Source organism: Lineus longissimus, chromosome 3 (genome assembly GCF_910592395.1).
Source record: "Lineus longissimus chromosome 3, tnLinLong1.2, whole genome shotgun sequence".
NCBI lineage: Eukaryota > Metazoa > Nemertea > Pilidiophora > Heteronemertea > Lineidae > Lineus > Lineus longissimus.
In genome coordinates, this window is record NC_088310.1 from 26,296,090 (window position 1) to 26,321,638 (window position 25,549).

The 25,549-nt window shown below is 43.1% G+C and overlaps 2 protein-coding genes across 20 annotated transcripts in view; both read right to left on the reverse strand.

Annotated features, from left to right (window-relative positions):
* The window catches only part of LOC135484426 (serine/threonine-protein kinase MRCK alpha-like), a 40,943-nt gene extending 33,431 nt beyond the window's left edge, over window positions 1-7,512 (reverse strand). For all 19 annotated transcript variants that reach the window (XM_064765875.1, XM_064765869.1, XM_064765867.1 and 16 more), the window contains exons 1-3: window positions 6,692-7,512; window positions 2,039-2,130; window positions 1,476-1,559 (exon numbers count right to left, since the gene is read on the reverse strand). In XM_064765875.1, coding sequence (XP_064621945.1) covers window positions 1,476-1,559; window positions 2,039-2,130; window positions 6,692-6,881 — 366 coding nt within the window. In that variant the 5' untranslated portion in view covers window positions 6,882-7,512. The remainder of the gene's footprint in view (window positions 1-1,475; window positions 1,560-2,038; window positions 2,131-6,691) is intronic.
* Window positions 7,513-8,483: 971 nt separating this feature from the next.
* Window positions 8,484-17,688, reverse strand: LOC135484428 (remodeling and spacing factor 1-like). Its single transcript, XM_064765881.1, has 11 exons — window positions 17,615-17,688; window positions 15,935-17,223; window positions 14,726-14,940; window positions 11,874-11,941; window positions 11,614-11,682; window positions 11,164-11,313; window positions 10,638-10,877; window positions 10,090-10,312; window positions 9,668-9,780; window positions 9,370-9,500; window positions 8,484-9,177 (listed from the first exon to the last, which is right to left on the reverse strand). Exons 1-11 carry the CDS (start codon window positions 17,678-17,680, stop codon window positions 8,955-8,957), a joined length of 2,787 nt encoding a protein of 928 aa, XP_064621951.1. The 5' UTR covers window positions 17,681-17,688; the 3' UTR covers window positions 8,484-8,954.
* Between the last annotated feature and the right edge of the window lie 7,861 nt (window positions 17,689-25,549).

A 25,549-nucleotide genomic window follows, 5' to 3' on the forward strand; every position in this document is an offset into this window, starting at 1 on the left:
AGATTCGGTAGTGTGTGTCAGGGGGGAAGTATTCAAGGAACTAGCTGTTTCTGCCAGGCCTTATCATTCAAAAACTTTCAAAGCCTTTCAAACACGCAAAATGAACAACCAAAGTGCATGTATCACCCGGCTTGCCGAGGTTGATTGTGGACACCTCATTCAGGCTTTTCATTCCTAGGCACAGGCCCATCTTGTGAGTAATTAGCCATGTTCACTAAATGAGGTTATCGTCATTGCTAAATGCAGAGTTTGAATTTGAGGAGTGGAATGTCTTCCTGTTGAGTTGGCCTCATTATTAGGATAGCAAGACAGGTTCCTTCATTCAGGTCACAAGAGAAGTAAGAATTAGAGACTCATGAATGTCATAGTTATAATGTACAAAGCAAAGTTTACGAATGAGGTCAAGGTCAGGGTAATTCTATGATGATTTATTGTGAGTAATATTGTATTATTGTAATGATTATAATGGGTTGTGGTTTGAGACCTCAACAATGGTGAATGAGCTCTATGCTCATGAAAAACATGCAGTTACTACTGAAGTGAAAGCGCTAGGTAGGCCTGGATGGGTGTCCAAGGCTTTCCAATTTCTGCAGAAGGGCTCTGATGTAAAGAAAATGCCATGAAAGAGTCTCAACGACGCCAAGCTGCTTGGCACTATTAGCTCCTGGAAGCAACAACCTAGCGCCCCCTGCCATCAGTTTCAGGGGCCCCCTGGTTCACCATGGCATCCCAACAGGCTGCTCATAGCAGTTGGAAAGCCCTGGGTCTCACAATTCCTCATGTTACTCATTGTCAATAATCCAATGATAACATTTTTGACAGTGATACCATTCAACAAGGTACACAACACTCGTAACTCAAGTACAATTTTTATGAGACGACCACCCCTCCCCCCTCACCTTATCTTGTTTACTTCAACATATCCTATCAATATACAAATATGTCATTTTAATTCCAATCAATGGTATTTTTACATGAGACATGGAATCACATCCATAAACATCCGACATCCATCGCGTGTTGCGTGTTGCATGTCTCCGTGTGTCTACTCAACCGCGACGCTAACAAAGCACACATTCATCTCGAAATGAACGACATGTAATTCCCACGGGCAATTAAACCAATTAGGTTAGCGCTGATTGCCATAAATCAAGAGAAACTTTCTAATTTTTTATCATTTCGAAATGATATCGTCTTTAGGGAGTTGGTTAAACGGATCTTCACAAAATTGATAGCCATTTTTGAGGATGAGTCGCAAAGATGTGATTAACTGGAAGTTTTTTTCTCTAAAAATATCAATTGAGTTGAGCCCCATGGAGTTATTGAAGTGAAGTGGATTGTGGTTCTCTTCTCTTTTACATGTGGACATCTCAACAAACACTGGACTTCGATGTAAAATGAAATATTGTAATAAAATATTTCAGTAGTTGAGATTTATTTATTTATTTTGACACCAAATAATATGAGTGGTTTACCTCCGCTCGCTTCAGCATCTCCCATTTGTTGAGGATCTTCATGGCAAAGACTTTATCAGAATCTTTCAACTTCACCACAGCAACCTGCAAAGAGATACAAGAGGAGGAAAGTCAAACAAAGTGACAAGAATGTCAATTCTGTCAGCCAATAGCCTGATGGTGTACACAACTGTGGAATCAATACCACGAATCGTTATCGCTCTATGTGCATGCAGCTAGTGCAAGCACATACATTTTACAATGTTCTACAGCATATTACTAATGCCTGTGGCTTATTTTAAGAATAACCTGATTCAATTCACCAGACATGCCAGATAGAGGGATTCCCCAACCTCAGCAGTATATGACTGTCACACACTGCTGATAATGCCAAAAGTGGTCAGGCTCTTTTGTAATCCAAGTGATGTCACTTGCATAAGAGAAGGATACTTTATAGTTGGCTACTGCCCTGCATCTCAATGTAGTCAACTGTTGCATTGCCTGACACCATCCATGTTCCCATGGTGATAGATATAACACCACTTCATCATGAAGCAAAGAGTCGCTGGCTCTCCTGTACATACCTCACCAAATGCTCCTCGCCCAATGATCTTGATGACTTCAAAATCCTCCCTTTTCAGGCGAAGGTTTTTCACTTTGCTCACCACGGTTTTGGCTGGAAAGAAAGAATTTGTCAAAGGTTAGATTTGGCAAAAATGAATTCTTTTTTAATTTAAGGGAAAGATGTAGAGGATGGAGAGTGAGTCTTTGGATTCCACAAGGGAAGACATGGAAAATCTGGAACGAAAGTGATGATGGCCTAAACAAGATACCTGGGATCCACACTATTTACATGTAACCCTCACGGCCTGAATCTCAGAAAGTCATATGATGGCTGTGATATGTACCTTGTGCACGATGTGAAAAGCAATTTCAATTGCCCTTGCCCTGAAAATCTGTAAGATTTACAATATGTATTCAACCAACATGATCTCCCAACTGGTTTTTTTCACAAGAATTAACCAAACCAAATTGTTCAATTGGCAACAATAGGGTTTGACTTGGCATATTTGGAGATCACATTTCAATATAATGACATTTTTAATGGCAATGTAACTAGTATTAGACTGCACCTGCGGTAGACCCCAGTTCAACAAAAATTATATTGCAAAGTCTCTACTTTGAACATGAAGTATGGACATCTACAAGTAATTGCTACCAGTACCATCACCAAGTCTGATTTTTTTAGTGGCTTTGTTACCTTGAGGGCATGACATGAATGAGGGGATTGCTAAACTGCACCCCCAAGGCCACATTCAAGTTCTTTTTTTCAAACAACTCTATGCTTGAGCATCATTTCTGCACACTGATCTCATTTTCTCTGATGTGCCTACTTCAATTCCTTTCTCATTCAATCAAACCAGCCAGCTCACAGGCTGTCAGAAATAATCAATTCATTCAAACTGGTTCTTTTCTTTGAGATGACACTCCGACATGATAACAAATGATAGGACCGTACTGAATAAATGTGAACTAGGTTGGATTAATTGCTTCCAACAGATTCGATTTGAAATTATATGATAAATTTTGCTTGTTGTGAAAGAGCGTCCAGACTTGGTAACATGGTCAAATCTGGTTTTTGAAGAACAGGTCTCTTTGACATGTTTGATCATGTTGATAGGGAGATCTACTAATTGACTAGATCACCTGACTTGATAATCAGGAAGTCATGGGTTGGAATCTCGGAAATACATGTCTCAATGCTGTTTCATTTTTGTGTCATGTTCTTTGTCCTTCAAAAATGGAATCATTTGAAGACAAGATGTCAACAAGGACCTTTTCGAAACACTCCAAGGAAGCACTTTGTTCAAATATGTCAGCTGGACAATGCATACTTGCAGCCCAACAGTTCTTCAGCATGGTATTCAGGAAATAACACCACAAACGTCTAAAAATAACCCTCGGGACAAGAATTCTAACCTCAACATTCCAAGGCCTAATCATAAGGAACTTTGACTGGTTAGGCCCATGAAATATCCTGTCGGCTTCAGCCAAGTGAGAAACTATTTGCCTACATACAACAATACAATGTTTTCAGCCAACCCCTCACCAGCCGTGTGCAAACTCCTTACCATGCTACATGTAGCTACATGTACGAAATGAGGCGGCAAGCATACATGCCTGCCAAATAGAATACAAACAGATGTAATATGAATCGAGTAGCCAATCAATAGAGGAGTGCACATCGCTTACATACATTTGTACCCGTGTACAATGTAGACGCCGACAAAACTATTTATCTTGTTGCAAGCTATGACTCACTATGAGATTCACAAACAAATACATCAAGAATTTTTTCAGAAAAGTATTTTATGTAACTCATCTTTACTTCTAGTTGGAATTGGATGGGTAGCCTACATTGTATACATTGTAGCCAGGTTAATCACTTTTGATGTTGAACCCATGATATACTATGACAACTGATTAGTGAGTAATGTGAGGTCAACTGACATTGCCAGAGTGGACCCTCGGATGTAAGACACCAGCCCATGAGGTTCAGGATGACACCAGCCAGGATCTGTAGTGCACCAAAGCAATGTGATAGGACAACCAAATAATTATAACAAGGTTTATCTTTATAAATATTTATTGTTGTGTCCCACAACCATGACAATGTACTTTCAGCTTTTCAGCTCAGGTCACTAGCCTTGCAGCACGCTCTTCCTACACTGTACCATTTGGACATGCAGTGGCTGGACCATACTGCAATCTGGCACAATCGCAGCAAAGCTCCATACATCTCAGCTGTCAATATCAGACTTCTAGGAGAAATGTGTTGGCGGCACAGCCAGAAGATAGCAAAGCCTGGCACCATGTAGAAGATGATTCATCCCTGATTTAGATGCAGATCAGCAATGTAAAACCCAAGGGGAACGCCTGTTGCTGCAACTGTCAATGTCATTATGATATTCACTTTAGACGAGAACTTATAGCCCCTTCTGTCTTGCATTGCTGCTGCTGCCAAAGTCAAGCAATGCGATTGCAAGATATTTTCATTCTGTTAGGACCACAATGTTCACATCATCATCATGCACTCTCAACATATACCAGGAGAAGAAGCCATTTTCAGCATAGGCTTACAGCTAACATCGATGGACGAGGTCAAAGGTGGTGGACGTTTTATGTTTTGTGACATCAGCACTAGCCAGAAGGCATGAATTCTTTGGATCAGACGGCATTTATTTCTGACGTATAAAACAACTCAACATATCGCAGTGTACCTACAATTAGAAATGACATTATGACAAATGACATTAGCCCAAAAGTTTCCAAGTATGACATAGGCTTTCTGAACAGCAAATCTCTCTGTACAGAATGGAATTAGTTGTGGAAACATGCAAACACCCCATAAAATTATTTACACTTGGGAATCCGACCACTGGAACATGACTTGGTAAACCCCTTAGCTGCTAGCTGTGTGAAAACAGTTCAGACAGACAAGAGAGATTGGTGACAATGACAGAGAATTTCAATCATCTAGAATCTTTTCTGGTTGATGTCCAATATTTCAAACAAACTACATGTAGTATAGTTGCCGGCGATATCCTATTCCTTAGACCAAGATACCAAAAGCCAAATAAATTGAAAACCTGTATTTTGTACTCTACCAGACCCAATGAAAATGGGAGGCAGGCATTAGTTTGCCCCAACTTTTATTGTTCTAGGCAAACTGCAAACATTTTCTCCCTCAACTTAATAGTTAGCCGTGTATGACTAATAACCTGACAAGAGGACGGTTCCAGATGTTCCGTGTACCACAATGTAGGACTGGGATCCTGTAGGCTATGCATGTGGGCTAACATGAATGTGTACACTTGTACATGGATGCCCAATGTACAGAATGAAGCAGAGTAACTTTTTATGGTGCTTTTTACACTACAGTGCCAAGGCCCAATGAAGCCTGTTCATACATGTCATAGTGGATCTGTCCCAATCGAATATGGATGCAAAAGCCTCAATATGTATGCTGTAGTATGAAAGCAATGTGCAATTTACACCTGTGCCATCTCAAACAAGGTACTCCAAAATGGTCAACAGATGTTTGTCGAAATCAATTAAAACCCGTCCTTTTAGTAACTAATGAGCGTTGGGGAAACAATAACGGAACACCCCAATAACCAGCTCATTCAAGCCCATCACTCGTCCAGTCCAAAGCCATTGATCATGCTGATTTTTACACTGAAATCAGTTGGCGATATGCTGAACAGCCGGCTCTGAGTCACATTGCATGATTCTCACCAATTTACCAGGAACGTAATGCAATCTTTGTACAGGCAATGCACGTCACTTATTGTAACGATAACTTGCTCAAACCAGATACACACAAATTCAAAATCGGCTCGAAAACCTGGTCATTTAGGGAGAGGAACCAAACACTCCGAGACCATGCAGAGTAGACTTCTAATCAGGCTGGTTGGTTGGTGGAAGAGCCTAGTAAACAGGTGAACCCAGCTTTATCCATTTAACAGCGGAACCAAAACGTTAGTTATGGTAGGGCAATCATAACTCATTAACTGAGCATGTCTTGGTTACAGGGATCATGCAGATCTCCCTTCCTCATGGATGGACATGCAGGAAAACAAACCACAGGAATGGAAGAACAGTAAGAGCACATGCTGACAAGTTTAGAAATCTCAAATTGGTTTTCAGTCAGGCATAGGCGTTTATACTAAACTTTCATACCCGACACCAGAACACTCCTGAACTATATATGTGCCAATGGGTTGCAATGCAATTGCAATTTAACAGTCAATAACAAACAATAGACCAATGTTTTTTACACTACTATAAGAGCACTAACGAGCAATTAGTGGCCTGGGGAGTTGCTGATAAATTAGGTCAAAGTTTTTCTATTGCAAGGAGTATGACTGTGTAATGTTCATAAAACTAAGGTCAACATACATGGTCTGATGTGAACAAATAATAATAACAGATCACTCTAGTAAGGTTGACTATTTTTACGAAATTTTGAATATAATAAGCTTGTTTAAATTGGTGTCAAATCTGACTCAATGGATGAGTGCAGAAAAGCGACTGAAAATGCACTCGATTTTAAATTACCTTGACCTCATCTTTACCCCCTTAACTCATACTGGTCATAGGCTAAACAATACTTCTCTTGCCCGATAAAATGTTCATGGTTAGAGAGTTAGACGACATTCATACGGAATCCTTACCATATTCTATAAACTCTGTGATGTTCTTTTCCCTCCGTAACGTGGACTGGCAGCACTCGTCATAAAGCACGATTAATATATCCAAGAGAGTCTCAAGACTAATGCACTCCTTGTTAGAGGCCTTGACCCCAGATAGGTACAGGCTCTCTAGTACCCTCTGTCGCACATCACCAGTCATTTTTCCAGACATGACGATTTTTAGGAGGGGCTTAACTTATAACTACTCGACTTTACTGAATTCCTGCTATCTGGTTTTCATGACGCACACCATGCCCACTGACTTGCTGTTTAAAGTATTCCACAATTTGCGATTCAGATATTAATCCAGGGGTGGGTTTCTTCCGAAGTGGGAAATTTTTCATTCACAACAAATCGCCACACGACAAACAGAAGCCTGAGAAGGGCACTAATTAGACAAGAAAGAACAATGTAACTACTGTAACATTTGCTTCATATATTACAAGGCTCAACGCCTTGCTAGTGCACTCAAGAGTCAGACCCCAGACACCACAAGTCAGAAATGCAGGAAGCCCACCAACACCACAAATTGCACTATTCACATACAATGTAATGTATACGGTTGCTGTGTAGATCAATGTACACAGCTGGGTCAATAAGGTTGGGCTCAGTCAAGGACCGTCACTTCACACCCTCAGAACAAAGTAATCCTAGAATATATTAACTCATATTTTGCCTATTCATTATTTCCTTGACATGAACTATATTTTCGACGGGCTTGATTTGCCGATTTATTTTCCGATCTTATAGAATTCCTGCTTTTAATTCGGCACTTTCTTAATGTCACTCCATTCTAAGTAAGATGGCTGACAGCCTGGCATTATGGGTAAAATGAGGAAGTGCGCATGACGTCATATCGGTGGAGTTTCCCAATATTCATTAAAGGGGAAGTACGTTCGTTATTCTTGTTCTTGATTGTCCCGGTCTATAAATGCTTGAGCAACGACATGAATCGATTGACACCGTGTAGTACAATGACCTGAGATGTACAAACGCTATCTCGGACCAGGTCAAATGCATTTATTCCTTCGCTCACATGCCGGAAAGTTTGTCACAACCAAGGACAATGTCACAACCCAAGTGAAGTCCCAACTGTACACAGGTCACAGCCCTGTCAGGTTAAATCCTTCAGAATGTCAATGCCAGTCAATTCAGAACAACCAGATAACTCTCATTCAACAACTGGCATCTCACACAACTACTTGTTTCTGTGAGAGCTGGAGAAGCAAACATCGCTCCTGATATCTGCAGGATGACAACCTGTGCTACTGATGGCCTACACTCTCCTGCAGTAGTGGCATTTAAGTCCTGACTGTCCCACTTGCCAATAATTTCACAGGATGTGCCCATTATTATTGATAAGGTGAGCCTTTGAGCGCAATGCCAATCATGGGAAGTCTTTGCCGAGGACAATATCCCAACCCAAGGACAATATACAAACTAAACTGGATCATGTCAAGGAAAACACATTTGAAGACAGTATGCCAACTTGACCATGCAGTTAATTCAGAGGACAATATGCCAACCAGGGCCAGATAAGGACAATATTGCCGCTTGACCATACAGAAGAGAGTATACAAACCGGCCCTCCTCTCCACTGGAATATGGAGGACAACATTCCTCCTGGTCCGACAGGCCTTGGGTAATATCTTACCCAGACCATAAAATGGACAGCCAAATTGTCTTTCCCAGGACTAAATCCTAACGCAGTCAACCAATGACATGTGTTCGGCTTCTGGAAGTCCTATATGCAATAAATACCAAAATCCACATATTCTATCTTATAAAGGCATTTATTCCAAAATGAACATCAAGATACTGAATAAAATCATCTAAACTGACATATTTTTACGACATATCATTTCAAAAGTGAAATACATACTCTGTGTTGAAGACTTCCTTAAATACTATACAATACATTATAATCAGACACAACACCATAATAGCAAGAAGACTTAAGCAAATGAACAATTTTCTGCGAGGTCATGTCGCAAAGGTTTTTTTAAATCAGTGACTTTCAAAAACTGAAGGTTAGGTTTATGGCAGTGAAGGTCTGAGACTTGGACCACACAATCTTACTGACACCAACAAAACAAATTGCTTGTTTTTCCAAGATTTAGAATTAAAAGGTTTTATACAATAACGGTTTTGCTTCTTCCCTTTGTCAGTGGCTTTCAGACTGTGACAAATCAGAAGGACCATGACCACCAGTTCAGTGCTCTGACCAATGAGACATTGCACAAGTCTATTCCTTTATTGGTTTTTCTTTCCTTTCTCTTCTCTTTCTTTCCTTCTTCTCAGTGACTGGTGTCTCCGCTTTTGTCACTTTCTCTTTCTCTTTCCTTTCCTTTTTCACTTTCACCGGCGTTTCTTTCTTTTCCTTTTTCTCCCGTTTAACTTTCTTCGTCGCCTTTTCCTCATTATCCTCACCATCCTCAACTTTTGGTTTTCTTTCATATTTTCGTTTCCTGAAATAACAGTGAATATTTTTTAACAGGTCCCACCAAGAAAAGCATAGCAACTCAGAAAACAGCCATGTGGAGCTGCAGATTAATCCAGTGCCGATATGGCTGAAATAGGAACATGGGCTTCAGGCTAGGAATGCCTCAAGAAAGCTGGTCAACAAAAATAAAGGATATGCCTATGACTGATTTACATACTTTTTGATAGGTGTTGGTGCTTCGATCTTTCTACAGCTATGACACTCCCATTTGCCACCTGGAATTCGCTGGAGCCCAACACAGAATGTATGGTAGCCTCGGTCACACTGGTCACAAAACATCATCTTGTCCTGGAAGCAATGAAGATAAGCAGTGAGGAATTTAGTGTTTCTGCAGGTATGTCTTAAACAACAGCTAACTTGACAATCAACATCTGCTCTAGTGCAAGTACAATTCATGCATGCATCCACTCTCCAACTCGATCATTGAAGGCGTTGCAACAGAATCAATGTCTTACCTCATCTCCTGGATCCATACACTCCACACATGTCTTACACTCCATACACTGCCAGGGGTATGTCTTGATGATATCGACCATGGCTGGCGTGAGCTCAAGACAGCTCGGGTGACCTGAAAGGTGAAATAAACGGTTGAGAAGCGTTAGCTGATAATCAAGAACAACATAACCAGACTTTGAATCTTCAACATTTTAAACTTATATCCAAACATTCACAGCACAGCCATGTGACAAGGAATTTCAAAAGGCAGTCCTTGTTTTGATACCAGTTACCATGGGCACAAGGCAGATGGGCACAAGGCAGTTATAACCCTAATCTTAGATGCCTGAAGGAGGCCACAACCATTTATCATCTCAAAACTCGACACCGTGTTCTTCAAGCCCACTCAAAATCCTGAAGAATTCAGGACGACATAACTCACTTCCTCCCTTGCACTCCGAGCAAATCACTAGTTCCTCCTCCTGTCCATCCACCTTCACTTCTTCACACATTTTACACTTAGGGCCCTCGGGCTCTGGCTCTGGTTTCATATCCTGGGCGCTGGTCACATCCGGGGCTGCACTGGTGTCCATTGGTGTCTCCTGGTTGGAGGATGGGCTGCTACTACCCGTGTCGGAGCCACTCCCAGATCCCGACGATGTGTGCTAAAAGAGATGGATGACAACACTACATGTATATATGGTATGAAAATATGGGAACAGGCGGCACTGTGTACACTACATGTATATCACATTTCTGAACTCAAATAACCCTTTAACAACAATGTGTAAAGTGGCACTCTCCAAGCTGATCGAGGATATTCCGTCAGCTGCGACGAGTCATTGGTACAGTGAGTCCATCCTCAGAGGGGGAAGGAGTCACACCCAAGCTACCATGTTTCCTACTTGGTGTCTTGTGCTTGTAAAGACTTGCCATTTCATAAGTCCTAAACAAAATATAACGACATTCTGCCAATGACTAAGTACTTACAGATGCAACGCTTCCTTCAGATTCAGAATCCGTCGGTTCGTTAGGATCAGCGAATATCGTATTGAACTTTTTGGGTGGTCCATATATGGCACTATTCAAAGGGAAGTACTTGAGTTCATGCGAAGAATACTTTTTGTAGTAATCCTGGTACTGTCCTGGAATGACTGCGACGGGGTACGCTCCAACCTTTGTGGCCTCTTTTGGTAATCTCTTGCATCGGCCAAGAGGGAACTGTATATCCTGGAAGAAATATTCTGATTAAGGCTTCCTCCGACTTTGACCATACGTGCGTTCACACACCGTAGTTCATCTTCTCCTTTGGCATTGCTCTGCACTTGGAGATGTTAGTCTCCAGGAGCATATTTTAACCTTCCACTGTGGATCTGCACCAATCAGGTTGATTGGTCAAGTCATTCTGTCTTCAATGCCATGGTCAATGGTGGACAATCTCCTCTATATCTCCAAAAGCGGAATCTTAAGCAAAGTGTTACATTGACGTTACAGCTTGGACTCCATTGCCTCTTACCTGTGTCTGAAGGTCATAGTAGGCCTTCCTATCCTCCCGTAACTCTCGCATGAACTGAGAGTTGAACTCGGCCGCTGACTTCACGGCTTTCTTTATAAACGCAGCCATCTTGCTCTTCTCGACATTCGGCTGTAACAGTTCTTTGGAAAACTGGATGGATAAAACCATCCAAGGTCAACTTATTAGACAGTCAAATGACATGTATTATTTATATACAAAAACATTAAATTCATATGCAAGGGAGTAAAGAATGTTGCAGGGTTAATCTGTACTCAGTCTCGTGAAGGAGATATTATCCTGATTGAGAGAGACGACTTCAAAAATTATCGCATATGAATGCATTTAAGAGGATTGATACATAGGTCTTGGAGGCCACACCATATTTCTTTGATTCATAATAATATTGTTAGTATAATTAGTTTTTTCAGGACAGACATCAGCATTGTATACCTGTTCATAACCTTTTGTCTTCTCCTTCATCTTCTGTTTCTCTCTCTCCTGGAGGACAAGCGTGTATTCCTAAAAGACCAAACAGATCATAGTTACCTGTACATTTGAATGTTTTAATTTCCTCCAGTCTGAGGACTATTTGGTCGTCTCGCCAAATCCTGCAAGGGTGGAGCTAAAATAGAGGCCAAAACCGAGGCGGTATAACTTTGGTATAAAATAGAAGACAATAAAGACAAGGAGTGAAAGGTTGTAAACCTTACCTTATATTTTTCTTCATAGTCTCTCTGCATGAGATCAAGGACATCTTCACTCCTCACAGCAGTCAGGCCTGGAAAACAATCGGCAAAAAATTCATAGTCGACGATTATTGACTTTGGACTAATTTCTAAAATGGAATCGTTATTTGTGAATCTCAAGAGTGTCCGAAATAGAGAGGTTCCACTGTACATCCTCAGATAATCGCCTGGGATAGCAAGTTCAGTCAGTGATTGAACTGGACAAAAATACCTCAGAATTAATTACAGTCCAAATAACCTAAGCTGCTTCTCTTAATTTTCTCTCCAGCTCAGTCTGTCAGCAGGTGATGAGAACATGCAAAAGAATTTAATCAGATTCTGCGGATAAACAACAGAGTAAATCCCTGTCATCCCCTTGATGCAAAAATCAACAAAGTATCATGCTGATTGATTCAGAAATAAACGAGCTGGGTCACTCATTCAGTATCTGTGGTGATCACCTCAAGAGGCAAGACCAACTGCGCAGAAAAGAGCTTTACACATTTCCAATTCAGAAAAGTAGAAGACTGAAGAGCAAACATAAAACTTTGAGGAAGCAAGATGTCAAATTGTAAAGTTACAATATATTTTCATAAAAGTTCTTTTCATTAGGCAGTCTCAGAATGAAAGCGCACCCAGGAATTGAAAAACATTCTCAATGCCTCACAATAGCATGCATACTCAATAGGTAAGGAAATGCTGTTCATGGTCATCTTATACTGAACTGAACCTGAGATTGGGAACCTTTCAAGATGCCATCTCAACATGGATTCTGACATTCTGAATCCTTAGACAATAGTCTGTTGTGGGCGCCCCCTGCGGTGATAAACCAATAATTAACAAAGCACCAGGGTATCGTTATCAACGGTTAATTAATCTGGTTTGCCACAGAAGAATTTCTAAGCACCACTTGCAGAGTTAAAAGATTTGGATATGGAAGACTAATTACGGAATTAAAGACATAAGCTCGGACGTGTGACCAATTAATATCTTGGGTATTTAGAGAACATGAGTTAAGAGTTAAAGATGGAAACAGTGCTGCAGCATTTTAAAGTTGGTTATTCAGGTGATAAGACAAGGAGGTAGAGGCAGATAAACCATGACAAACAATCGACCTGATTTCGAAACAAGAAGGAACAAATGATGCAGGTTAGTTGATAATTTGCAGGTTAGTTGATAATTTGCAGGTTAGTTGATAATAAAGGGGAAGTGGGCAAAACAGGCAAGTGAGACAGTACCAACAAGACAGTGAAGTTGGCAAAGCATGGGAAGTGAGGCAGGGAAGTGGGCAAAATCTGTAAAACGAGACAAGGAAGTGGGCAAAATCTGTAAAACGAGACAGGGAAGTGGGCAAAATCTGTAAAATGAAATGGCCAGGGCCATTGTGCTCACCTCATGTGGAGGAAAGATGGACAAAGAGCATGGTCTTGTGTCATGTAGTGTTAGGTTTGATGTAGGTCCAAGCAATTACAATTTCCCCAAAATGGCCAATTTACAGTACATTCGACCTCTGTGACCTTGAAAAGTAGGTCAAATCAAAGAAGACCCGGGTGACACATTGAATGGTTGTTAGAATTAGATGTACCTATGATATAAAATTGGTGCCAATCGGGCAAGTCATTACTAGGAATAATGGCATTTTGAAGAATTTAGGATTTGGCCCCCTCCCTGGAGGCCAAACGGCAAATCAGATCGCACCAAACTTCGGTACCTGAGATCACCTGACCAAGGGGTACATGTGTACTTAATTTGTGATCAATAGTCATTGCAGTTAAGAAACGTGCCATAGTTACGGCCTGACGGCGAATTTACGCCATTTGACCTCTGTGACCTTGACAAGAAGGTCAAATTAAAAACCTGTGTGACATATACTGTATGGTGGTTAGATGTACCCATGATATCAAATTGGTGGCAATCGGGCAAGAAGTTAAGGAATAATCACATTTTTAAGGTTTTTGGATTTTGCCCCCTGGTGGTCAAGTGGTGAATCATATTGGACCAAACTTTGGTCCCTGAGATCACCTGACTAAGGGGTAAATGTGTACCAAATTTGGTATCAATAGTCATTGCAGTTTAGAAACGTGCCATCGTTACATCCTAACGGCTAATTTACACCATTTGACCTCTGTGACCTTGAAAAGGAGGTCAAATCAAAAACCCGGAGGATATATGATGCACCTTTGCTAGAAGTACCTACCATATTTTTTTCAAAATTTCCCGACTACTATTAAGGGAGATATTGCATATTTTCACTTTTAACGTTTGTCCCCCTGGTGGCCAAACCATGAAACGAATCGGACCGAAACTTGGTCTCCCAGGTGTCATTACATAAGGGTACATGTGTACCAAGTTTCAACTCAATTGCTCTAACATTTACGAAACGTGCCCTGCTAACGGACGACGGACGACGACGACGACGACGACGACGACGACGACGACAACGACGACGACGACGACGACGACGACGGACGACGGACGCCACGGTATGGGATAAGCTCACCTCTGCTAAGAGGTGAGCTAACGAGACAGGGAAGTGGGCAAAATCTGTAAAACGAGACAGGGAAGTGGGCAAAATCTGCAAAACGAGACAAGGAAGTGGGCAAAATCTGCAAAACGAGACAAGGAAGTGGGCAAAATCTGTAAAAAGACAGGGAAGTGGGCAAAATCTGCAAAACGAGACAGGGAAGTGGGCAAAATGAAATTGGGGCGTGGGAGAACACAATATGAGACAGTGACTAAGGAGGGACAAAACAAATTTTGCCCAGTTACAGCCTTACAGGGCGGGGACGTTTAACCTTTTGACTTGTGCAATGTTGATGGAATAAAACCAGACTCACCCAGATCACACTGCATCTCGGTTACAATGCCTTTATCCTTGAGGAAATTCCTCTCCATGATATCTACTGTCTTCCTGGGGAGATCAGGGTACTTCCTCTTGAACGACTTGACACCAAGGTATTCTGAGATCTGCTCCTGTAGCATGAAGAAGTCTCCCTTGTCTTGAGGCCATTGATATTCAAACAGTTTCTCCGGAGGGAACTTACCTCCTGGCCTGCAAAAAATATCAAATTTTTTTCTCAATCACTCATTGACTTACTTCGTGAATGACCTCAAAATGTTGGTTCCAGAAATTATGATTATTTTATGCAGTACAGGCTTCTGCAGTCCAGAATTTCTTTCTGTCTAAAGAATAAGCAGATTGGAACTGTACCAATATAATAGTAAGAAACTTTCGTTACTTGGCTAGTACTACTAGTACTAGTAGTAGGAATGACCTTATAACACAAAAAAAAGAAAAAAATAGCTGGACAGATGTTAGTTCAAACAAAAACAGGAACGTTACTTTCAACAGTTTTAAAAACAGAAATAATGAACCCAAACATTAACACGAAACTCGAGTTTCGTACAAGAATTTGTTTGGAATGGGCCTATGGACACGATCAAATTCTTGGAGCCTTTTCATGATTGTTGTCTGTCGACACCTTTTCCTGGAAATGAATACCATAAATGATTTGTATATCAATCACAGATACTAACACAAAAACAAAGTCCTGAGTAAAAACTTCAAGATGCTTCAGGGTTGACTACAACATCTACATTGTACAGGTGGTTGGGGGGGAGGGGGAGGGGGATACTGTTTAAATGATGGGAAAGTTTATCTTACCCTCATGTAACCTTGACAGTTCACATCAAACCATTTTATCAGACACGTCAGAAGAAGTGTGGTGTTTCTTCTATAGATTGACTGCTGGCTGGCAAAAGCTATTGTAATTGATCTTTGCCATTTGGGGTGGCAGTCAATATCAAGGTTACTTTCAAACATGTTTGAAATGATAAACTTTATTTTCATACTGATTATCATTATCAAGATGAATGAAGACATGCACCCTGACCGACAGATCCTATGGGAGCTAGATCAAAGGCCCAGTATCTTTTAAAACTACCACCAACTTTTCTATAGGATCACACAAAATGTAAAGAGATCCAGGTGGAGTATGGAAATGAGATTAGTTGATGAATTCAATGTGAATAAAGATTACACTTACTGTCCCATGATGAGAGCATCTTGGCCAGATGGGATTACACCAAACCCGATACTGCCTCTCCTTGTCTTCTTCTTCTTTGGAGTTGTTTCCTCTAGTTTACCCAACGAATCTCTTGCTTCCTCATCCAAGTTCTCCTTATCCTCGTTCTGCTCACCTGCCTCGTCTTCGATCTCTTCCTCCCCCTCTGGAGTCTCCTTCTCATCTCCTTCCTCCCCCTCCTTCTCCTCCTCTTCCTCCTTCTCATCAATCGTCATCTCACACTCTCTCGCCTCCCCATCCTCCTCTTGAACAATCTTATTCACACTTGATAAAGATTCACTTGTGCCACTGATACTCTCGGATTCAATGCTCGATCCCTCTAAAACACTCTCACTATCCTTTGGAGCAGACTGTAGAGACTCCTCTTGAAATAGAACAGGTTGTGAACTAGTCACACAAGGAACATCATTGACAGACTTTGTTAGCTCAGTGACTTTTGAAACTCCATCACTCTCAGATGGTTCTGCATCTTCAAAGCTCATTGCATCATCAGATTCTTCCTCACCTGGGGCTGATGATTTGCTGACCTCGACATTTCCAGAGATCGATTGCACTCTTTCAAACTTAGGAACGCTAGATTCTTTATCTGACAAATCTATTTCTTTCTGAGGTTCTGAAGAACCAATGTTCTCTGCTGAAAAATTCCTTGGAACGTAATTTGTTGTACTTGCAGTATGTCTCTGCTGCCTCCGGTCTACTTTTTTAGCAGGTTTTGTTGAGCTGCCCTCACAATCTGCCAGCCATTTAGCAAAAGAGTCAATGAAGTTTGGAGATGTATCTAGCTTCTTTGGTTGTGTGGGATGACCCTGTACAGGGACAATAGGTATATCATCTTCGAAATCACCGATTGCACTGGCAACAGTTTGAGTTTGAACAAGTGGTGGAGGTATGCTCACTTCAGTTTTAGATTCACTTACATCATCAGGTGACTCACTGCTTTCACTTACATCACTAGTAGTTGGCGTGATCTCTTTAACTTGGTTGTTTCTTTCTACTACTTCATCAACCATCGATTCTTCCTTATTGTATTCTGTCAGCTGATTGCCCTTTGAATCTACCGGTTTTGCCCTGTCACTCTCGGACTCAAGGGAAGCATCTGTCTTTTCAGGCTCTGGTTCTATTGTGTTTAGACCAGCAGTTCTGTCAGATTGTTGGTTGGGCATTGGCTTCACTTGGCCACCTTCTCCATCCATCTTTGCAACTGATGCTACACACAAATAAGCTGGTTTGCCACCTGAACTGTTTGTTTCCTGGAATGTAAAACAGAAATATCAATAAATGGATGTTCCCTCAGCTCAGCCAGAGCCGAGGCACAGCAGAGGCAGAGCTGCAATCAATGACAAAACAGATCTTCAAAAAAAAACCATATGTATTGTTTACATTCTATTGATTTCAAAATAAGAGTGATAAAAAATCATCGTAATTGCCATTGCGTTGATTACATGCACACCTGTCCGAAAATAAACTTATACACATATGAAGGCCCTGTACATTTTAGGCTAAATTTGCATTCGATTGCCGGATGGCAAACTTTCAGCTCGATTCTAGACATTTTAACCAAGTTGTATCTGTGGAATTACATATTTATATGATGCTACGAAACAACACGTATGCCATCTTGTTTTTATTTATCTTTTTTACCATATTAGTCGTGGCAATAAGACTTTTGTCGGCACTTTCATTGTTCGTTTCGGATCTCGACGCCATAATTTTGTTACCTCCGTCTTTAGAATCCACTGAAGAGCTAAACTTGCGGCTCGGGGGTCGTCTCAAAACTCTTATGTGAGTGCCATCTCTGCCTCCTGAAGACATGCACAACCTGGCCGCCTCTGTAATTTTAAGCTGAAACAGATATTCAGAATATGATAATATACAGCGTATGCAGTGTGTCCTTACATCTTACAATGTTTCTATTTTTCAGTGTATAATGAACGACCAGCCTGGCGAATACAGCGACCTACTCGTCTCTACCGACACGGACATCCAGCATGGCTATCAAGCAAACTCGGCCTATAATGTCTATGCTGGAGATCTGTTGGACCAAAGCCCTTCTGCTAGCGACCTGCTTGATTTCGGTACAAATGAGGAGCAATTGTGGGCTTTCGATGAATCTGACAGGGGATCTTGGCAGACCCAAACAGTCTCACAATACGCTGACATCTGCGAAGAGATCCCGAACAAGCTCATCTCTTGCGCTGCTAATGATACCTCAGATGGCCTCATAGATACTGGGTATTCCTATGGACATTCCCCATCGCCTTACAATACTGTAAACACGCCAAGCCCCAACCCGACGACGGGTTTGTATCAGACAAACCAGACATGTTCTTTCAGCTTCTCTGAACTCGGGACTCAATCCCAGCCAAATTTTGAGACGAGCAAAATGCCGATCGCGAAGAAATGCTTCCAACAGCTTGAGAATGTCCAAGACGAAACGAATGACCCGCAGACGTGTCTTCCTTTTGATTCAGCGGAGGTTGTGACAGGCGATTCCCAGGGCGGGTCAGAGCCTTGCTGGGAGAAGCTTGACCTGAATTACGTGATCAGCAGTGGGATCACTGTGTGCGGCTACAAACCCCGCCAACTCATCCGAAAACGAAAGAAGAGCATGGTCCCAATGGACGAGAAGGACGGGTGTTATTGGGAGCGGAGAAAGAAAAACAACGAATCGGCTCGGCGGTCCCGAGAAGCAAAAAAAGAAAAAGAAAAGGGTTTCTACTTACGTTCTCTTGAGCTGGAGTATGAGAATATGTTTCTAAAGGAGCGCATCACACTTCTCGAGACAAAGTTAAACTCTGTTGTATTGCAGCAACAAGGACAAATGTACAGTCCAATAGCGACTGTCCACTGTCCCTCACATTAATGTCCGCTCCAAGGACAATAGTTCAGGGGATCAAGAAGACAAATGCGGACCAGACGCACCCCGTCCCGGCAGCTAAAGGCTTGTTTTAATCCGTACATGCGCATGCAAATAACATCACCTAAACCAAATTATTGTTCATCAATTTATTTTGTATTCAACTCAGTACATATAAAGTACAAATGAATAATGTTTTACAAATAAAACAGATCCTTGCGCCCCTTCCGGTCCACCTCATCTTCCTCTTCGGACACATTTCTTTCTTTCTGACATGCAACGACGGAACCCTAGCGGCAAACACGTGTAAGGGTTAGGCTGTTAGGCTGCTTCTAGGGGGATTTCTGCTCAGGCATCATGCTGTAGCATTTTTACCCCCCCCCCCTCAATAAGTCCTTCTGAGACGCTTTAAAGGACCACAATATTGGTTCTAGTTCTCTGATTTGCCGCTAGGGTTCCGTCGTTGGATGTCAGCTTATCAGTCGCGTCGGAAGGAATGAAATCGCTGTACGGATCTCATGTTCTTTTCAAAAGCAAAACAAAAAATCGCTGCATGGTGAGCGAGATGAGACAGTCACAGGCAGGTCGAATCAGTCCTGGCTGCTCCACCATGTTGCCAACATGGTGAGAGAGATGAGACGCGGTAGTCACAGCCAGGCCAAATCAGTCCTGGCTGCTCCGTCGTGTTGCCAACATGATGAGAGAGATGAGACAGTCACAGCCAGGCCGAATCGGTCATGGCTGCTCCACCGTGCTGACAACATGGTGAGAGAGATGAGAGAGTCACAGCTAGGCCGAATCAGTCCTGGCTGACAGTATAGAAGAGACTGTCAGGTTGTACCTGTCTTCACAAGCATAGTGAGATGATAGCTCAGACCAAGGGGCCTTGGTGCCTGCGGTATAGAAGAGACATCCAGGTTGTACCTGTCTTCACAAGCTTAGTGAGATGATAGCTCAGACCAAGGGGCCTTGGTGCCTGCAGCATAGAAGAGACGGTCACGTTGTACCTGTCGTCCCAAGCATAGTGAGATGATAGCTCAGACCAAGGGGCCTTGGTGCCTGCAATATAGAAGAGACAGCCAGGTTGTACCTGTCGTCACAAGCATAGTGAAATGATAGCTCGGACCAAGGGGCCTTGGTGTCTGCAGTATAAGAGACGGCCAGGTTGTACCTGTCGTCACAAGCATAGTGAGATGATAGCTCGGACCAAGGGGCCTTGGTGTCTGCAGTATAAGAGACGGCCAGGTTGTACCTGTCGTCACAAGCATATTGAGATAATAGCTCAGACCAAGGGCCTTGGTGCCTGCAGTATAGAAGAGACAGTCAGGTTGTACCTGTCGTCACAAGCATAGTGAGATGATAGCTCGGACAAAGGGGTTGGTGTCTGCAGTATAAGAGACGGCCAGGTTGTACCTGTCGTCACAAGCATATTGAGATGATAGCTAGGACCAAGGGCACTGGTGCCTGTAGTATAGAAAGACGAGGGTTGCTGGCTCATTAACAAAATTTTCTGTAGAGTCGTAGAACCCTTTGAGCAGCAACCCAATGAAGCTGTTTAGGGAAAATATGACCCAAATCCCTTCAAGCAGTGAGACACAATTTCCGGAAACGAGTGTGATGGTCCAAGATCGTTGTGGTCAGTATATGTTTCAAAAAACTTACAATTTCCCATGGTTTGCATTTTGGACATTTTGATATTTTTCTTGTAATGATACCTCTTCTATGGTATGCTATTTAGAAGTATATCAGAGAAGATGTCATAGAAGATATATCAAAGAAATTTCTCATGTATCTAGATTTGAAAAGTTACATTGTCTTAATAAATTAAATGATTCTTTTGATGTGATTTTCCTGATATTTGTGCTTTAAACCTGGCCTGGTTGTGACATCTCATCTCCCTCACCATGCTGTCAACACAGTGGAGCAGCCAGGACTGATTCGGCCTGGCTGTGACCGTCTCATCTCTCTCACCATGTAGACAACTTGGCAGAGCAGCCAAGACTGATTTGACCTGGCTGTGACTGTCTCATCTCACTCATCATGTTGTCAACACGGTGGAGCAGCCAGGACTGATTCGGCCTGGCTGTGACTGCCTTATCCCTCTCTCACCATGTTGACAACTTGGCAGAGCAGCCAAGACTGATTTGGCCTGTCTGTGACTGTCTCAACTCTCTCGTCAGCCAGTGGAGCAGCCAGGACAGTCAAACACTTGTGTGAGCTCACTAGAGCTTGCACTTATACAATAGTATAAAACTAAAATATATATAAAATATATATATAACCGTCATCGGATGCGCATCCGATATGCCACGAGACCCTTCACCGTCAATTCCTTTACCGTCATTGGATCGATGCCACCAGATTTTCAAACTTAACCGTCAATTCCTAACCGTCTTTGGATCGATGCCACCAGATTTTTTGTAACTTCACCGTCAATTCCTTTACCATCATGAATCGATGCCACCAGATTTTTTGACTTTGAAAAGGTTTCGGGGATACGACCAATGCATGCGAGCACCGTCGGCGGAACCCCAAACCGCCCTCTCGATCTATCCGTAGGCCACGCCACTAGACTGTCAATGCTCACGGACCCCAGTATAAAGACCACCGAGACTTATAGAGACCGAGCTTTTCTTTACCTTACGAATACTATATACTCGGCGACTCACTTAAATGCGTTGTTTTTTTTTTCACATACAATGTTCTCGTGGATTACGGAAAAGTTGGCCCAAATGTATATAGTGTCTAAAAACAATATTCAGTTAATGGAATGACACTTTTTTCAATTACTGTTTGCTTAATATTGCCCTAATGCCTTTTTCATGAATCAATTTTAAGCATTATGTTTACAACGTAGTTATTATAACACGATATATGACCCCAAAATGCCAAATACTTGCAACTATTACCGTAATATACGCATATTGTACGTCCATCACTGAAATTTTAGTGTACTTATCGCTCGCTATAAGCTAGGTGATTGCGCCCCTAAACCAACGTACTGAGAACCTCAAACTTTAACATGGATTAATTGCAATCTTACTCTCTATATACCAAAGTGATTTATCTAGGAATACAGTTGAACTTCACTGAAAACTCATGATGTGTTGATGAGTTCAATGCTCCCATACAGCCATTGCATGCCCCTACATCCTCTATAATGGTACCGGTACTGTTTACATCAGTCAAGGAGACACATATTGATGGATACCATCAGTATGTGGTCTCGAGAAGCCGGTTCCAATGACCACTCGTACTCTGGAAAGAAACTGAGATTGCTCTGGGACTCGCTAGTCCCCACGGGCCCGGCTATAAAACACCGGCACCCCGACATACTCGTCTTCTATGAGAAGGAAAAGGAGGTCCTAATCATCGAGATAGCTGTCAGCTCCGACAGACACGTCCTAGCACGTGCGGAGGAGAAACGATCGAAGTACTGTGGCTGTGACTATCTCATCTCTCTCATCATGTTGTCAACACGGTGGAGCAGCCAGGACTAATTCGGCCTGGCTATGTTCATCTCTCTCATCATGCTGTCAACACAGTGGGGCAGCCAGGACTGATTCGGCCTGGCTGGGACTGTCTCATCTCTCTCACCATATTAACAACTAGGCAGTGCGGCGAAGACTGATGTGGCCTGGCTATGACCATCTCATCTCTCTCATCATGTTGTCATAACGGTGGAGCAGCCAGGTCTGATTCGGCCTGGCTGTGACTGCCTCATCTCTCTCACCATGTTGACAACTTGGCAGAGCAGCCAAGACTGATTTGGCCTGGCTGTGACTGTCTCATCTCCCTCATCATGTTGTCAACACGGTGGAGCAGCCAGGACTGATTCAGCCTGGCTGTGACTGTCTCATCTCTCTCACCATGTAGACAACTTGGTAGAGCAGCCAAGACTGATTTGGCCTGGCTGTGACTGTCTCATCTCTCTCACCATGTAGACAACTTGGCAGAGCAGCCGATACTGATTTGGCCTGGCTGTGACTGTCTCATCTCTCTGGCCATATTAACAACTAGGCAGTGCGGCGAAGATTGATGCAGCCTGGCTGTGACTGTCTCATCACTCTCATCATGTTGTCAACACGGTGGAGCAGCCAGGACTGATTCGGCCTGGTTGTGACTGCCTCGAGCTCATCTCTCTCATCATTTTGTCAACATGGTGGAGCAGCCAGGACTGATTCGGCCTGGCTGTGACTTCCTCATCTCTCTCACAATGTTGACAACTTAATGGCAGAGCAGCCAAGACTGATTTGGCCTGGCTGTGACTGTCTCATCTCTCTCACCATAATTATTGTCAACACACAGGAGCAGCCAGAACTGATTCGGCCTGGCTGTGACTGTCTCATCTCTCTCGCCATATTAACAACTAGGCAGTACGGCAAAGATTGAATATTAACAACTAGGCAGTACGGCGAAGATTGATGCGGCCTGGCTGTGACTGTTTTATCACTCTCATCATGTTGTCAGCACGGTGGAGCAGCCAGGATTGATTCGGCCTGGCTGTGACTTCCTCATCACTCTCATCATGTTGTCAACACGGTGGAGCAGCCAGAACTGATTCGGCCTGGCTGTGACTGTCTCATCTCTCTCGCCATATTAACAACTAGGCAGTACGGCGAAGATTGATGCGGCCTGGCTGTGACTGTTTCATCACTCTCATCATGTTGTCAGCACGGTGGAGCAGCCAGGATTGATTCGGCCTGGCTGTGACTTCCTCATCTCTCTCATCATGTTGTCAGCACGGTGGAGCAGCCAGGATTGATTCGGCCTGGCTATGACTTCCTCATCACTCTCATCGTGTTGCAATCGTCAACACGGTGGAGCAGCCAGAACTGATTCGGCCTGGCTGTGACTGCCTCATCTCTCTCACCATATTAACAACTAGGCAGTGCAGCGAAGACTGATGCCGCATTGCTGTGACTGTCTCATCTCTCTCACCATGTAGACAACTTGGAAGAGCAGCCAAGACTGATTTTGCCTGGCTGTGACTGTCTCATCTCTCTCGCCATATTAACAACTAGGCAGTGCGGCGAAGATTGATTCGGCCTGGCTGTGACTGTCTCATCACTCTCATAATGTTGTCAACACGGTGGAGCAGCCAGGACTGATTTGGCCTGGTTGTGACTTCCTCATCTCTCTCATCATGTTGTCAACACGGTGGAGCAGCCAGGACTGATTCGGCCTGGCTGTGACTTCCTCATCTCTCTCACCATGTTGATAACTTGGCAGAGCAGCCAAGACTGATTTGGCCTGGCTGTGACTGTCTCATCTCTCTCACCATAATTATTGTCAACACGGTGGAGCAGCCAGAACTGATTCGGCCTGGCTGTGACTGTCTCATCTCTCTCGCCATATTAACAACTAGACAGTGCGGCGAATATTGATGTGGCCTGGCTGTGACTGTCTCATCACTCGCATCATGTTGTCAGTACGGTGGAGCAGCCAGGATTGATTCGGCCTGGCTGTGACTTCCTCACCTCTCTCATCATGTTGTCAGCACGGTGGAGCAGCCAGGATTGATTCGGCCTGGCTGTGACTTCCTCATCTCTCTCATCATGTTGTCAACACGGTGGAGCAGCCAGGACTGATTCGGCCTGGCTGTGACTGCCTCATCTCTCTCACCATGTTGACAACTTGGCAGAGCAGCCAAGACTGATTTTGCCTGGCTGTGACTGTCTCATCTCTTTCACCATAATTATTGTCAACACGGTGGAGCAGCCAGAACTGATTCGGCCTGGCTCTGACTGTCTCATCTCTCTCGCCTTATTAACAACTAGGCAGTGCGGCGAAGATTGATGCGGCCTGGCTGTGACTGTCTCATCACACGCATTATGTTGTCAACACGGTGGAGCAGCCAGGACTGATTCGGCCTGGCTGTGACTTCCTCATCTCTCTCATCATGTTGTCAGCACGGTGGAGCAGCCAGGATTGATTCGGCCTGGCTATGACTTCCTCATCACTCTCATCGTGTTGCAATCGTCAACACGGTGGAGCAGCCAGAACTGATTCGGCCTGGCTGTGACTGCCTCATCTCTCTCACCATGTTGACAACTTGGCAGAGCAGCCAAGACTTTTTTTGCCTGGCTGTGACTGTCTCATCTCTCTCATCATGTTGTCAGCACGATGGAGGAGCCAGGACTGTCAAACAGATGTGTGAGCTCACTAGAGCTTGCACTTACATAATAGTGTAAAACTAAAATTTATATAATATATATATATATGTATATAAAACCGTCATCGGATGCGCATCCGATATGCCACGTACGAGATCCTTTACCGTCAATTCCCTTACCGTCTTCGGATGCGCATCCGATATGCCACGAGATCCTTTACCGTCAATTCCCTTACCGTCTTCGGATGCGCATCCGATATGCCACGAGATCCTTTACCGTCAATTCCCTTACCGTCTTCGGATGCGCATCCGATATGCCACGAGATCTTCACCGTCAATTCCCTTACCGTCTTCGGATGCGCATCCGATATGCCACGAGATCCTTTACCGTCAATTTCTTTACCGTCATCGGATGCGCATCCGATATGCCACGAGATCCTTCACCGTCAATTCCCTTACCGTCTTCGGATGCGCATCCGATATGCCACGAGATCCTTCACCGTCAATTCCTATACCGTCATTGGATGCCACCAGATTTTTTGTAACTTCACCGTCAATTCCTATACCGTCATGGATGCCACCAGATTTGTTCGCGTTGTAAAGG